The sequence below is a fragment of the Hemicordylus capensis genome, chromosome 2, assembly GCF_027244095.1.
Source record: "Hemicordylus capensis ecotype Gifberg chromosome 2, rHemCap1.1.pri, whole genome shotgun sequence".
Lineage (NCBI taxonomy): Eukaryota > Metazoa > Chordata > Lepidosauria > Squamata > Cordylidae > Hemicordylus > Hemicordylus capensis.
In genome coordinates this window covers 294,742,977-294,759,741 of record NC_069658.1, presented here as the reverse complement: position 1 = coordinate 294,759,741, position 16,765 = coordinate 294,742,977, and the positions used below count along the sequence as shown (strand labels likewise).

Here is a 16,765-nt window from a genome sequence, read left to right as displayed (position 1 = left end):
GTTGGGATGTGGCTGGATGCAAAACAAGTGCTCTGCCACTGCTACGGTTCATCAAAGGTTCAGTCCTCAATCAAGTATGGGAAGAGCACAGCCCTTTTAGGAGTTGTAACTACTAGCAACTTCAGTTGTGGATTCATTGCCAGTACAGTTACTTAAAAACCAGCGTTTGATGTTCTGTCCAAATTTCCCCAGTTAGAAGGCATCCTGAGGTTTTCTGCACTAGTCAGGGCTCCTGAAACCATTTTGGGGCAACACGGAATACTGTGCAGCTGTCCATCCTCAAGTTTACAAAGTCCGCAAAGTCTTTTTCAAACAGAAAAGCCGCCTCATGATGCTACACCTCTCCTGGTGCAAGTAAAAATGTTGCACAGTGATATTTTCTCTTATAATTTTTTTAAAAAGGCATTGTCTTGTGTTGCAGAGGAAGATCGACCCCATTGAATGGTTGGAACGATGTCGAATGGTGAGGTCCGGAGACCCAGTTGTAGATGGCCATTGCCTGCCAAGCACCATCGAGGGTGAAATGGGAGAGGTGATAGACCAGTATCGATTGGCTGTCCACCTGGTCTACACTCAGTGTGTCAAGCTCTGTGAAGCATATGGAGTGCCACTTACAGAGAGACTGCTGAAAAGGGGTATAGTAAAACCAGGGGATTGGTGGGAATGTTAGGTATACTTAAACTTCATTGATTCCTGTTCCGTTTCCAAGCACAATGCAAAGTGCTGGTGCTGACTCTGAAAGCAGCTTAGGACCTCGACATCTGGAGGAAGCTCTGCTCAGACACTGCTGTCATCTTTGGTGCTCTCTATTTTGGTGAAGCCAGTGGTGCTGTCATCACTCCTCCAGGTGCCCCTGCCACTTGAAATGAGGGGGGTGGCTGCCAGAGAAAGGACCTTCTGGATGATGGCGCCCCAGCTGAGAGATTCCCTCCCCAGGGAGGTTTACCTAGCACCCACATTGCTATGTTTTCAGTGCTAGGCAAAGATGTCCTTATTCTCCCAGGTTCTTAAAGTTTTGTTTTATTTTTGCTGCTAACTTTAATTGCTGTTTTGTTATGCTGTAATTGTGAACTCTCCCGCCGCCCCCGTTTGTGTTTTTCATGTAAAATCTTCCGGGGAACTCAGTTGAAGAATGGTATATAAATACTTTTGAGAAATAAATAAGTAACAGTTCAGACTGAACTCTGCTGTTTGCCCTAAATTCATATACTCTGGATGGAGGGCACTAGCTGAGAAAAAACAAAATATGTGGACAAAGATTGTTAGATATTTTATAAACGTTGATAGTTCGTAAACCTAGTATAGGGAGGAGTAAAGTTGACTGTGATTCTGCAGAAATGCTTCATTATTTGATATTGCACAGAATTCAGTATCTTGAGAATCATGGCTTTAATTTTTTAAAACGTTTCTAGCTCTTTTAACTGTAAAGAAAGTAGTAGTGTGTGGGTAATGCTTGTTAAAAGACCAGTAAGCTGGGAAAGGGAGAAGTATCTACACCAAGATTTGAAACTGGTTTAATTATTATCCACTCTTCCCAAGGGATCCTGGGAGTTGTAGTTTTGTGAGGCAGGAAGGGATTGAGAGATATCTGACAGAGAATGCTCAGTGCCACACTTGTCAGGAGAAAGACATGATGACTAAACTATTATTTGGAGAAAGGCATGATGGTTAAATCAACAAGTTTCTTGTATGAATGTGTCCTGAGTAAGCTACTGCCCTGACATGGAGTGTTGTAGGAAACACCCATTTAATTCAGGTAGAAGGCTTGTTCAGTAAAGTGAAAGTAGAGGCAGCATCCATTGCATGTTGGACTCTTTCAGACAATTTAGTTCTTCTGGATATCTGCCACTCCTATTCTGGCAATGATAGATGCTGTACCGATAGTTACAGCATCCATGAGAGCATACTTGTAAGCCTTAGGTGCCCACACTGACATGCACTGAAAGCCCCCTCTCCCGCTCAACACGCTTACAGCATTTGTCTGAAGAGAAAAACACTGCCCTTGGGGAATGATTCTCCCCTTGGAGGTTCAACATGCTGATTCTCAGTATGCTGAATCATGGGAAGAATCTCTCCATAAGTACAGCATTTGTATCTTCAGACAAATCCAATATAGGTGCTTCAAATCTCTACACGATGGAGGCGGGGCTTACAGGCACATTCCCATAGATGCTTTACTTGGGTCCAGCATCCACAAGTAGAAGAAAACCTGAACAGGGCTAAGGCCTCATCATGGGTCAATCACAAAGTTATCTGAACCTACCCAGGATTATCTGGATAACTGAAGCTGCACTGTAGACATTCTGCTGCATGTATGTTTGTCACCGTTGTGTCTTATGTTTAATTTGTTGTTTTATGTACCATTTAGCTCTACTTTACCCTGGAGATAGAATACTAACAGATGGAAAGAACTATCGGAAGATGAGACAACCAGGAGGATATTATTCATCTTCTACAGACCAAGGTTCATCGAAAGAACAGTCAAGAAGCTCTTCCAGGGAAATAGAAAGGTTTGTTCAGTTTTCAGAATGATGGCAAAATATCATCATAATGCTGTTATAACTGAAATTAGTTATATAGGCCAGCAAGAGTGCCCTGTGTTTTTTCCAAACAGTTCATTTCTTGATAGATTTGATCCAAGATTAAAATATCATAGTTGTTTTTCAGGATTCTGTTGTGAGCAGGCTGCAACGCCCTCCCTGCAAGGGAGAGAGGGAGCACACAACCCCTCCCAACCTAGCCAACAGAGGCTACCCCTGGTTTGGCTCTGAGGTCATGGAGCAATCGGGAGTGAGGAGGAGAAGAGGTGTCACACACAATTATAGTTTTATAAGTTTTATTAAGGCAAATGGTTACATCTAAGCAATTAAGCACGCAAGCAAAATCAATCAATTGGTTTTCTTCCTCAGCGTAGTGTAGTATTTTCAGTAGCAGTTGAAATCATTTTCTCTCACACTAGCAATGAACCCTCTCTGTGTGTTATCTTGCAGATGTTCTTTAGCTAAGACATTTACAGTTTCAGTTTTAAGCAGAGAGAGAAAAGAGAGCAAAACTCCAAGCATGAGAAAAAGGAGGGGGGAAATGGGTGAGGAGGAAAGAGCAGAGAAGGGAAGAGGTGCCCATTCTGGCCTTGGGCTGGCAGTCCAGAGTGAATGAGCTGGGAACAGAGAAAGGGGAGGAGGGGCAGGGGAGAATGGGCTGAAGTGAGTAAGCTGACTCACTGAAAGTTGACAGGCACAGGCTAAGGAGACTTTTCTGGGAAGCAGAAGTGGGAGAGAAAGAGATCCATAGGACGGGGGTGGGTGGAGTTGGGCAGGGATGTTAGTTTAGAAGATGCTGGGCTCAGGCTGAAGACAATGTCTGCCTTCAGATGAACCAGAGAGGGTTCAACCTGAATGGCTTTAAGAGGGGTTTGGATGACTTCATGGAGGAGAGGTCTATCAATGGCTACTAGTCAGAGGGCTGTGGGCCACCTCCAGCCTCAAGGGTGTGCCTCTGAGTACCAGTTGCAGGGGAGCAATGGCAGGAGAGAGGGCACGCCCTTAACTCCTGCCTGTGGCTTCCAGCGGCATCTGGTGGGCCACTGTGCGAAACAGGATGCTGGACCAGATGGGCTTTGAGCCTGATCCAGCAGGGCTGTTCTTATGTTCTTATGTTAAGTATAATTACAGGATCCTGTAGGCCAGCCTCAGCTGTGAGATTCAGGAATGGAGATCTTGAGTGCGCAGAGAGGCTTCCACCTGTCCAGGTAGCTTGGCAGAGTAATCAACTATGCAACAATGGAAGTCCCTCTGATCTTAGAGACCGGAGCAACTTCAGCAATCTGTTAGGCACGAGTTGCCTTCACAGGATAGGGGCTACATGCTACTCCTCCCATGGAGTGAGAGTATGCCTTCCCTTGTTCTCTCTTCCTGGGTGCTGGGTTGGGTAGAGAGACCCCCCTACTGTGTCTCTTCCTCCCTGTCCCACCCCCGTCTGTGTGTGTATTGCCTCTTTATACCTTTTTCCAGGCCCGTTATCCATGCCTTATATCAGAAACAGTCATATCATTTCTCTCTGTGTCTCTAGTCTGATATCAGCAACTCTAGTTCCCCCCGGAACTCTCTTACCATATTTGGTGAAGGAGTCTACCATTCTTGGGGTTCATATCCAGCACTTGTTTACTGAATCAGATGGAGCTGTTTTCCTTTTGATGTTATTAAACATTCCTGTCTCTGTCCAGATTGACAGGTTTGTGGTCATTTCGAAGCAGATTGGCACCTTTTAATCCCAGGAAATGTGTTAAGAGATACCATGCAGAGTTTTAGCAATTAATTGTGTGAATATAATGTACCCCTAAAATATTTAGGTACTGATATCTGTGTGTTGCTTCCTAAGACCTTCTAAATATGATTACTCTCAACATTAGCAAATTTCAAGCTGGGTCCCATGATTACCCTTGGCATAGCACAATGCATAAACAAGTTTCAGAGCAGGGAGGGGCAAGTCTTTCCCCCTCTTGTCAGACTTTGACTATAGACTAAACAATTCCATTCAGTTACTTTGGCTCAGCAGAGCGAAAGTTTACACTCCAGTTTCTTGCAAAACGACAATCCCTGATACAGGCCTAAGCTTAGCCCTTTGGGCCTTCAGTGCTGGTCCCAATTCAACCAGGGTGTTCACCACAATTCCATCACATTACATAAAATGGAGTATTAATGTTCTGTAGCAATGATGATCTACGTGAGGTTCTCCTGCTGTAGTTGAACTACAACTCCCATCATCCCCAGATGCAATAAAATGTAATCCAACAGAGCCTCAGGTTGGCCACCTGTGTTCTGTAGTGGTGCAAAGCACTTCTCTCCCTCTCCCTCTCTCTCTCTCTGCTTTTTGTGTCAACTGTCCATTTGTTTATATGTATTTAAACAAGACTTTAAATTTATTTAAACCTTGTGCACAGGTCTGGCCTGGGCAATTTATCCAGGGGGAACGTCTGTGTAGGGTTTCTTGGCATCTTCCATGTGAACTGTGCTCTCCAGAAACTGTAGTGGCTTTAGACAAGACAGATGCCCAATTCTTGGTTGACTTTGGGCATCTTGCACGTTCACATCTGCTGTAGAGGCAGTTTGTAGCTCACTGGCTTGATTCTGGCAAGTATGCTTGGTCTTTGCCCATAAAGTTGTGGGCTTCATCATGCATTACTTGTAAGCTTCCCAGAGGCATCCAGTTAGCCAGTGGTGGAAACAGAAGGCTAGACACCTTTGGTCTAAACCAGAAGGATTTTCCTAAATTTGTTGGGGGTACGACTCCTGCATTCACATGATCTTCTGTGCAATGTCCTTATTAATAAGAACATATTAATATGTTTTACTCCCAAGAGGCTGCATGCTCTTCATTAGCGATGTGCACGGAACCAGGCAAGGGAGGCTCGAAGGTGGTGGGGGTGTTTCTGCTTTAACAGTGGGGGAGTGTACATCCCTCCCTCTGCTTTCCCTCCACCGGCGCTCCGTATTTTAAAAGTCCACCGGGGTGGCAGCATATCTCACTGCTGCCCCATTACCCCCTTTACCGGAAGTATATGATGCGTCTGTAGGCACGCGAACACGTCCGGCACGTGCAGGCGTGTCAGATACTTCCGCCTACTTCCGATAAAGGGGGCAACGGGGAGGCAGGGAGGTACGCTGCTGCCCCGGTGGACTTGTAAAACACGGAGCACCGGCAAGGAACAAGCAGAAGGAGGGCTAAGTGCACCCTTCCCCACACTTAAAGCAGAACCACCCTCCACCTTAGAACTGGCAGAACCACCCGCCATGCACATCCCTACTCCTCCATGCACACCCCTACTCACCATTTCCTTGCAGCTTTTTAACTTTCAGTTTGATTAATGGTGTAGAAATACGTCAGACTTCCAGACAAACTCCATTCCAGGCTAGGGATGTGAACGGAACCACGGAGGCACGGTCCAGCATTGGGAGGTGTCTAGCTTTAAGGGCAGGGGGGGAGTACTTACCCCTTCCACCGCTTTCCCCCCTCCAGCACTCCACTCCGGAGCAAAGTTTTAGGGGAGGCAGCGTTCCTCCCTGCTGCCCCTGGCCCCGTCGTTGCCTGGAAAAAGGGGAAGTTGCCGCCACGCATGTGTGGCGGACACATGTGTGGCGGCAACTTCCCCTTTTTCCGGGCAATGATGGGGCCAGGTGTGGCAGGGAGGAATGCTGCCGCCCCTAAAACTTTGTTCCGGATTGGAGCGCCGGAGGGGGGAAAGCGGCGGAAGGGTAAGTACTACCCCCCACCGCCCTTAAAGCTAGACACCCCGCCAGACCGGCCCAATTCCGAATCAGTTCAGAGGCCTCTAACATGGCCTCCAGACCAGTTCGTGCACATCCCTATTCCAGGCTCTTTCAGTCCAAGCTGTGTCTCAGTGCTTATTTGTATAAACATTGGGGGTTTTTCTCTCCTTCTCCCCTAGCAAACCTATAGTAAAGGCTAAAAAGAAACGGATCAAAAAGACAGAATCTCTAAAGTTCCGCTGGAAATCGTATGAAGAATTTAGTCATCTCATGAGGTATGTCCTAAATGTGTTAGGAAAATGAGATCCCAACTCTTCTGAACAAGATTCTATAGCTCTACCATAATTGAGTCTGGTCCTTTTAGCATCACTCAGTTGACTCTTCTTCCTTTTGAAATGGACCTGTTCAGTCTGGAAGAGTTGTGTCTTCTCTTGGAGAGGACTAGAAACCATTTCTGCATCCTCTGCTTGAGGTTTGCTTGTCGGAAAGGGACTTCTCCTTTGTGATAAGCTGGGTTATAGGTTAAAGAAATTTTTTTTTAGAAAATGCCTTGAATGCTATTGATAATAGCGTCTCCTCTGGACCATCCAAGCAGTCTTGCATGCTCCTCGGGACTCATACTTTTTCTTGGACCAGTTAGGCATGTCTTTTTGAAGACATAGACACAGCTGGCTGCATCTGGGAGACTAGTTGGCTCCCAAGCTCTTTTTCCAGGCTCAAAATCTTCCCACTGCTACAGCAAAGCAGAAGAATGTTGCTGGTTTGCCTTTACTGAAATCTGAAACACTAGCAATGTTTGCAGATTATCAATATAGAATTCCCAACCCAGTGCCCCAGAATGTTCAGTTTTTATTCAGAACTAGGGATGTGCCTGAAACGTTTCGGAGGCCATTGTAAAGGCCTCCGAAACATTTCGGCGCTGGGGAGGGATTCGGTGCTTTGGCACCGGCGGGGGTAGCACTTTAAGGGCGGGGGAGAGTGTACTCACCCACCCACCCCGCCGCGTTTCCCCCGCCGGCGCTCTTCAAAGTCCAAGCCCCTTGGGGCGGCAGTGTTCTGAACTCCCATCATCCCCAGCAACAATGGCCAGTAATCATGGATGATGGAAGTTGTAGTCCCAGCATCAGCTCGAGGGCTGAAGCTGTGTAGCCCTGCTTTAAAGCATGTGGCTCAGTAGCCCAGTGCTTTTGCCTAACATGGGCCTTTGGGGTCATTTAACCAACCATGCTCCAGGATACCTTGATATCTGTGACTTCAAAAATGGATAGGGTCTATCACTCAAGTACATCTGCCTTTCATGTCAAAAGGTCCCAGATTTCCCATGGCAACTTCTAGATCATATAAAAATGGGAGCATCACCTCCACTCTTATTCAGCCATCATTTATCCTACCTGGGCCCTAGGGTTGCCAGCATTTCATTGCCAGAATGAGGGACACAAGTTTGGAGGGGCTGGTGGAGGGGCAGGTGTATGCAGTGGCAATCAAGAGCCTGAGTATCGATGACGTATATGTTATTGAATTATATGCTATTGAATAATGCCAGCACTGGGGATGGAGCTGCTCTGGGAAGAGTATCAGAAGCTTCCCTCCCTGGCGGCATCTCCAAGATAAGGCTGAGAGAGATTCCTGCCTGCAACTTTGGAGAAGCCGCTGCCAGTCTGTGTAGACAGTACTGAGCTAGATAGACCAATGGCCTGACTCAGTATATGGCAGCTTCCTGTGTTCCTATGTTGTTGTTATTTAGAGCATATTCAGGTTATGCCACTTTTCAACCAAAAACTTCTCAAAATAGTTTACATAGCAAAAGGAATAAAAAGCCTCCCCCCCCCCGCCACAAGTATTTTACACTGCCACTGCTCGCCTCACCACCAAAATGCGGGACAAATGCTGTCCCTAGAGGGACCAACATTTCATCCCTGAAATGAGGGATGTCCCATGTAATGCGAGACAGTTGTCAACCCTACTGGGCCATTTATCAGGATGCTGTCCTAGAGGCTGGAACTTGGGTGCTCCTCCTTCCAATCACCAGTGTGGACACTGGCAGAGTGAGAGCTCAGAAGCTCCATGTAGCAAGTGTGAGCTCAAGCCATTTCCCCCCATCCTTTCCTCCTTACTGCTGCCCCTGAGCCATTCCCGAGAGTGAGCAGACTCTCAGCAAGTGCATGGGATGCAAAGGGGGTGACTGCAGGTTTATGGGGGGACCCCAGAAACTGAGGATCCCCCCCCAGCTCCTTGCACCCACCTATGTTTTTATTGTTGCATGTTGAATTCGACACCCTTGCTGAAGGCCTCTCAACTCTCAAGAACAGCTTTTCAGGCAGCTCACTGCAGTGAGGAGGTGGGGGAAATTGCTTGTGCTCATATAGCTGTGCAGGTGCCACTCTTGATGTTGCCCTCTGAGTATCAGCATTGGGAGTTATTGCCTGCTATTTTAGTTGAGTTAATAAGTGAGCAGGATTTATAGGGGGGGGGTGTAACATACACACTAGTGGGTATAATGTTGGTAGAAGCTAGGCTTTACATCCTGCAAGGGATTAAACTTGAATCTTATCTCAAATATTCTAGGCGTGTTATCTGGATATAAAAACATTGGGTCCATGACACTGCTAGCCTGTCAGATGTCTTGACATCAGCCTCCTCTATCTAGCTTCCTCTATCTAGCTTTGGTTTTTAAAATGTGCAATGCATTGTTATTTACAGAGGACACTACAATAAAATGTTTCTTCCACTGGACATCTGGAGTGGAAAATCACCAAAGGGCAAATTCCCTACCTCGAAATTAGCCATGGCTCGTCATGCTGGGGACATAGTCATTGCACAAGACATAATAGAGAGGTATAGCACAATATGACTTTTTAAATATGCTTTAAACCCTATTATGCCTTTGTACCTGAAGGGGATGTCACCTTAAGTGGCACAGTGGGGAAATGCTTGAGGAGTCAAAATCGACTTGACAGCACACTTTACCTTTTCCTTACCTGAAGGGGATACCTCATTCAGGATTTCTGATCTGATTTTCCTTTTCGCTGCTGAAAAACAGTCCACAAATCCATAAAGCTTGTAGTACCTGCTCCAAGGCCATTATGCTGGACATATCACTGAATCTATACTATTGCTACACAAAAAAATGCTAAGATACTACTTATAGTGCATGAAGAGAGCTCTGCTGGATCAGACCAAAGGTCCATTTAGTTCAGCTTCTCAGATGCTTTCAGGAAGCCCACAATTTGGACTAAAAGGCAATCACTCTCCTCTGCTGTTGACCCCCAACAACTAGTAGTCAGTCAGTGGCACGCTCCCTTTGCAGGGCTGTCGTGACTGATAGCTATTGATAGACGTATCCTTCATGAATTTGTCTACCATAATTTTCGGTAGAAACACCGCATTGGCGTAAACTTGCAGTAAGGGGGAAAAGGCTGAAAAATTGCAGAGATCCATCAGAAACGCCACCTTTGAAGTTTGAGTTATCACTCTCTGAAATAAAAAGGTTTAACAAGGTCTCATCTAATTTTTCAGCATAGTCTGCTTCTGCATCCTCATCATTTTCATCCTCATGTGAAATGTCAGTTGCATCACTTTCAGCATTTTCAGATTGTATAATTCCAGCTTCTGTGAAACAGAAATCACTGAAGAAATTTTAACAGCCTTCCATGTTTCTGAAACCCATTTTGCGACCTCGCCGTAGGTTGCTTTGTGCATTTTCTCGCCTTTTATGAATGTATGCAGGCCTTTCCTCATTCAGTTTTCCCAACGCTTTCGCATTTCACATTTAAATGCCTTGTTCACGGATAAGTCTAAGGGCTGCAAGCTTTTGGTAAAACCACCAGGAATCACAGTCAGTGTAGCTGATACCTTTCTGCATTCATTTTTAACTGAATCTAGTAAGTGTGCATGCATCGAGTCCATTATTAAAATGCTAAGTGGTTGGGGGAAAGCTCCTTTTCTTTCACATCCACCCTTTCTCATTAGCACAAATAACAACATCTGAAGGAAAATCGCCTTTTGGGATAGATATCCGTTTAAAAAATTAGCATTTCCGGTAGTCACAATGGAAACTGTTTTTTCTCCTTTTTCATTCACAGTCCTATTTGGGGGACAGTCAAACATCAGTGGAACTTCATACATATTTATTATTTGTGATTGCACAAATTTTTCCCACTCTATAGCATTTGCAACAAACTTAAAAAACGCTGATTTTTCGCCCCCACCAGTCCTTTGTCAGCTGCTGTTCCATTGTTGTTTTAGTGCGCACAGATAAATACTTGGGCCTCATAAATCTAGAGCACCAAGATGGGCTACCTTTACAGGCAGTTATTCCCATTTGTTCTGCCATTAATTTTGCTTGAAGATGGATTTTCACAGTAGAGACTGGCAGTCCTTTTTCTCTCTGCTCTTTAATCCACTCCCCGAGCTTATTCTCCAGATCAGGCCAGGCTGCAACACTACTTCTCCTTGAACGTTTTGATCTGGTTCGAGATCCGTCGATGTTCATAAGAATGGGTTCTGCGCCTGCGCAGGAACCCCACGGTATCCATGCCTGAGCTCGTCGAAGCGCCCAAGCCACGCCCCCACGCTGCTGCGTGCTATATAAGGCGCGGCTGAGGCGCGTAGTCCCTCAGTTCTTTTCCGACCGCCTTGTGTCCTGGACCTGCGGTCCGTGCCTCTTCGTCTTTACTAGTTCCTCGGTTGTTCATCTATCCTCTTGACTCGGACTGGAATTATCGGAATTCTCTGGCTCTACTTACGGAACGGCTTTCGGAAATCTCTGGCTCTCGTTTTGGACTGGCTTCGGTGACTTCTGGCGAACGGACGCGGAACGGCTTCGACCTTGCTATGGCTGACGGAAAAAAATCTTTCAAATGGTGTGAAGGCTGCAGGGCTAAGTTACCCTCCAAGGACCTTCATGACCTCTGCCTTTTGTGCCTTGGTGAGGAGCATAACGTCTCCTCGTGTAAAATCTGTCTGTCTTTCTCGAAACAGACTCGAAAGAATCGGGCTCTTCGCCTCCGTGCGGCGATTTACGATGAAGTTTTGAGCCCATCTACACCGGGCACTCCTCGACCGTCGACATCTAAGACGCCAAAGCCTTCTTCGACGTCGAGCAGAGAAAAAACCTCTGACATAATTCCCGCCAAAACGTCGTCTATGTCGAAAAGCGCCTCGACTTCAGATAGACACTCGACACTCGAAAAGAAGACGTCATCAAAGAGCTCAGGCTCTTCTACCTCGAAGCCCTCACATCACTCCAAAGACCGTGATAAGGCTTCGAAACATCGACATGATGACCTCTCGACTCCGACTGACTCCAAACGTCGAAAGACTCACGAGAGCCCGCGGGGACACACACCATCTCCCTCTACGGCGCAGTCATCAGAATCGAGGTCGAGGCCTCCGACGTCGACTGACTTCGCAGTACAGACGGTGATTCTGGAGGCACTACCCGTTTCCTCGACACCGATAGTTATCGACGTGGATGCCCCTTTGACGCATTCTCCCGTTACCGGCATGTCGACGTTGAGAGTGCTCGATACCGAACCACATCAACTGACTACGTCGGACCCTGTTTCCTCCTTCAATGCCGGACGAGTTTTGCCCGACGACGAACGGGCTTCGAACCTTCAGAGATCTCCACGAGCTTCGATACCGGCAACAAGAACTCTCTCACCAGCTCCAACACCTTTGGCTTCGTCTGCCTCTCCATCGACACCACAAGCCTCAGCCTTTGCGCCGTCCACCTTGCACACTCCAGTCCTGTCAACATCGATGCAAGTAACCCCTCGATATCGACCACCGATACCGACTTTCCAGATGGTGGATGTCAATGCCGAAGAATCTCTCCCAGCAGCAACCCGATCTCTTCTGTCTCTCCTGGACTCGACGTCGAGCGGCCGCTCGACATTTACCGGCTTCCCTTCAGTGGGCGTTGAAGCCGAGGGAGGAACACCTACCTTGTCTCATCCTCCAGCTCCACCATCCTCCAACAACTTGCCACACACTCCTTGGCACTCCTGTGGTTATAGACACCCTTCCTTAGGGGTCTCTTCTCCAGCTGGTCCCTACAGAGATGGCGTTAACCTGCCCTGGAGACAAGTAGCACCTGCTCATCCCTTTGCAACTTTTGCGACAATTGCGACCCAAACGTGTGGCTCCATGAACAACCATTGCGCCACACAGACTTCACCACTCCACCTTAAGTCTACATCTACACAGACAAGTCTCCTAAAACTACAAAGTAATTCAGCCACGCAAACGGATCCTCACCGTGCTGAGGACGCTCAGCTGCAGCCTGCCTCTCCCTCAGAACACTACGGCTCCTCTGACTTTGAGTCCGACCCTGAAGACACCAGTTCCATTGTGGAACCACCTACGGCTGTAGCACCGGTAACTTATGTTTCACCAAATGATGAAATGAAAGCATACCACAAACAGATTCGGGCCATGGCTGATGCTCTTGGTCTAGATATCCAGTCACAGTTGGCAACTATCGAGGACCCAGTATATAAATTTATGTTGAAGACTCAAATGACAGCCCCAGTGGCCCTTCCAATGTTACCAGTAATTACAAGGGCTGCGAAATGCGCTTGGGAAGTCCTCCACACTTCCACCCCGACGTCAAAGAAATTGGAAAGTCTCTATAGAATTCAAGATAGGGATAATGACTATCTGCTCAAGCACCCGGCGCCAAACTCTCTAGTAATAGATTGTGCCACGGCGTCTAAGTCTGGCAAAAGGTACACAGTCCCTCCTGATAAGGAAGGTAGAAAACTGGACCTATTGGGAAGGAAGATCTATTCAACCTCTTGCCTTTCTATTAAGGTAGCAAACTATGCGGCCTGCACTACAATGTACACTCATGGTCTCTGGGAACAGTTGGAGAAAGATTTGGACTGCCTATCCTTAGAAGACTTTAAAGCTAAATTCCACCAAGTCTTATAGAACTCTGGAGACCTAACACGCAGACAGCTCAGCATAGCCAAACATCTAGCTGAGAGCGAATCTCGGGCAATGGCGGCAGCGATAACCCTGAGAAGACACGCTTGGCTGCGGTCTACGGGACTCCAAATGGATATGAGAGAAAGAATAGAAGGATTACCATTTGATGGTACTGGCCTTTTCAGTGAAACAACTGACTCCACTATGGAGCAGTTGAAGAAATCAAAATTCACTGCAAAAACTTTCAGCTCGCATCCTTCGACCTCTTCCTCAACATCAACGTACAGGAACAACTATGGAAAATTCAAACCTTCCTACAGGTCACAAGACAGGCGTGACTTTAGGAAGCCCTACTCGTCTTACCAACGTCGCCCGTTCTATAATAAGAAAAGGGCTCCTCAATCACAGCGAGCGAAGCCACAAGAACCCCAAAAGCGTCTTTGAAACTGTGGACTGCCCATCGACACCAACCTCCCTACCGTCTCCATACACCCCCCCTTCCCTGCCAGCAGGGGCCTCTCCACCAGCACTGACGGATCTCTCCATCCTTCCGTCCCTGCCAACGATCAAACTGGCAAGCCATGCCCCCGCATGGCACAGCATAACATCGGACCGGTGGGTCCTGAAGATTATCACATATGGTTACGCAATAGAATTCAGGACTCTTCCACACTTCACGGGGGTGAGATGCACTCCCTCCTCGAGGCTGCTTCTGCAGGAGGTGAAAGAGCTTCTGGAAAAGGGGGCTATTGCCCCGGTGTCGTGGGCAGACAGGCTAACGGGGTTCTATTCACACTATTTTCAGATCCCCAAGAGGGATGGGGGGATCCGTCCCATCATGGACCTCCGTTGTCTGAACAAGTTTATCCACGTCAAAAAGTTCCGTATGATGGTGTTGCAACAGATCCTCCCACTACTCCAGGGGGAAAAGTGGCTTGCGACGCTGGATCTCAGGGACGCCTATTTTCATATCAATATACGTCCGGACCACCGCAAATACCTACGTTTCACTGTCGGCGACAAAGTGTTTCAGTACAATGTATTGCCCTTCGGACTGTCCACCGCTCCGAGGGTTTTTACAAAATGTATGGCGGCAGTGATTGCCCATCTAAGAACCAGGGGTGTATCGGTCTACCCTTACCTGGACGACTGGCTCCTAACTGCAAAAGTCAAAGACGAGTTAGTTTTGCACATCCAATATGTAGTGAACCTACTTCACGATTTGGGCATCGAGATAAACTGGAAGAAATCGCATCTGGAACCATCACCTATAATCTCCTACATAGGGGCAATCCTAGACACAACACAACAAAGAGCTTTTCTCCCGAAGGAGAGATTCAACTGCATCCTGAACCAAATCTCCGAGTTTCAAGATCATCCCCTACAGCCAGCCCGTATGATTCAACGTCTCTTGGGCCTTATGTCAGCTTGCAATACAGTAATCTATTATGCGAGACTCAAGATGAGAAAGCTCCAACTCTGGTTTCTTTCAGTATTTCGTCCAATCAGAGACAGTCAATCAAAGCGCCTTCTACTTCCCCCGGAAGTACTCCGGTCGCTCTCCTGGTGGACCAAACGGAAGAACCTACTCGAGGGAGTACCCTTTCGATCCCCCTCCCCTTCGGTTTGGATGGCGACGGATGCCTCGCTCCAGGGCTGGGGGGCCCATTGCGACAACCACAAAATTCAAGGGAAGTGGTCCCCTCAACGTGCCAAATTGCACATCAACTTCCTAGAGCTTCTGGCTGTTTTTCAAGCACTACAGTCATTCTTACCTGTCCTCCAAGGGAAAATTGTTCAGATCCACCTCGACAACACAACCGCCCAGGCATATATAAACCGCCAGGGAGGGACGGTCTCCCGGAGTCTGTGTGCTCTCAGTGTTCAAATGTGGCACTGGTGTATTCTACACCGCATTTACCCCAAAGCTGTTCACATCAAGGGCCTGGACAACACCCTGGCAGACGACCTGAGCACAGTCTTCTTGCAGGACCGTCAGCACGAATGGGAACTCCGCACGGATGTGATAACTCCCTTCTTCAACCGGTGGATGAGGCCCTCAGTGGACCTCTTTGCTTGCTCAGAGAACACGAAATGCGATCGCTTCTGTTCAAGGGCGGGCCACGACATTCTGTCTCTCGGAGATGCTTTTCAGTTGGATTGGTCCCTAGAGACACCTTACATGTTTCCCCCCCTGCCATTGATACACAGAGTGGTAGCTTGTCTTCTCTGCAATCCGACCAACTGCATCCTAGTGACTCCATGGTGGCCAAGGCAACCTTGGTTTCCGCAAGTACGCAGACTGGCGAAGAACTGCTACAAGCACCTACCTTCCTATCCGGATCTCCTCACTCAAGACGGAGGTCTCGTCCTGCACCCGGACGTCAAAACCCTCCATCTAACAGTGTGGAAGATAGTCTGCTGACTCATATCCTACTCAACCAGCGCAAGGAATCTACGCGCCGCAACTACAAGCGCAAGTGGGACCATTTTAGGTCATATGCACGCTCCAAGGGATTCCTTCCTAAACGAGCCTCCGTCCGGGAGGTTCTACGATACCTTACGTCTTTGAAAGCAAAAGGCCTGGCCAACGTGTCTTTGAGAGTCCATTTATCTGCCTTGTCCGCATACCATCCGGGCAGTGACAACTCTACACTGTTCTCGCACCCATTGAGCAAGGCCTTCCTGAAAGGCCTGTCAAATGTGTACCCTACAATCAGAACGCCAGTAGAACCATGGAGTTTATCGCTGGTTCTTTCGTCACTGACTCAGGCTCCCTTTGAGCCCATGGCTACGTCCTCCCTTAAACATCTCTCTTGGAAGACGAGCTTCCTGATTGCTATCACAACAGCAAGACGTGTGAGTGAACTGGCGGCTCTCAGGGTGGACCCCCCTTATACTTTATTTCAACCAGACAAAGTCCGCATGCGTTTAGACTCTACTTTCCTACCAAAAGTTGTATCCGACTTCCACTTGAACCAGGATATCATCTTACCTACATTCTTTGGGAACCCTACTTCTGCTCTGGAGCGCTCGTTACATGCTCTAGACGTGCGCCGTGCGCTCCTATACTACATAGACAGCACAAAACCCTTTAGGCTCTCTACTCGTCTATTCATATCGTATAAAGGGCCAAGGAAAGGATCCCCAATTTCGAGACAAAGATTGTCCAGATGGCTGGTAGAGCTTATTCTCCTGACATATCATCTACAAGGCAAATCACCTCCAGAAGCCATTAAAGCCCACTCCACCAGGGCTGAAGCTTCCTCCGCTGCACACCTCTCTGGGGTCTCGTTCAGGGATATCTGTAAGGCCGCAACTTGGTCTTCGGAGTCTCCCTTTATTAAGCACTACGCCATAGATGTACGCTCTGCGGCAGAGGCCACCTTTGGGAGAAGTGTTTTGAAACAGGTGTTGTTGTGACTACTGCTCCCCCCTCCTACTGGAGCTTGCTAAACACCCATTCTTATGAACATCGACGGATCTCGAACCAGATAAACAGGTTGCTCACCTGTAACTGATGATCTGGTAGAGATCCGTCGATATTCATAAGACCCTCCCAACCT

General features: G+C 47.6%; 1 protein-coding gene across 2 annotated transcripts in view; it reads left to right on the top strand.

The window, feature by feature from the left end:
* Positions 1-16,765, top strand: part of EFCAB12 (EF-hand calcium binding domain 12) — a 48,472-nt gene that overhangs the window by 18,608 nt on the left and 13,099 nt on the right. For both annotated transcript variants that reach the window (XM_053299514.1, XM_053299515.1), the window contains exons 6-9: positions 422-635; positions 2,369-2,510; positions 6,446-6,541; positions 8,967-9,101. In XM_053299514.1, coding sequence (XP_053155489.1) covers positions 422-635; positions 2,369-2,510; positions 6,446-6,541; positions 8,967-9,101 — 587 coding nt within the window. The remainder of the gene's footprint in view (positions 1-421; positions 636-2,368; positions 2,511-6,445; positions 6,542-8,966; positions 9,102-16,765) is intronic.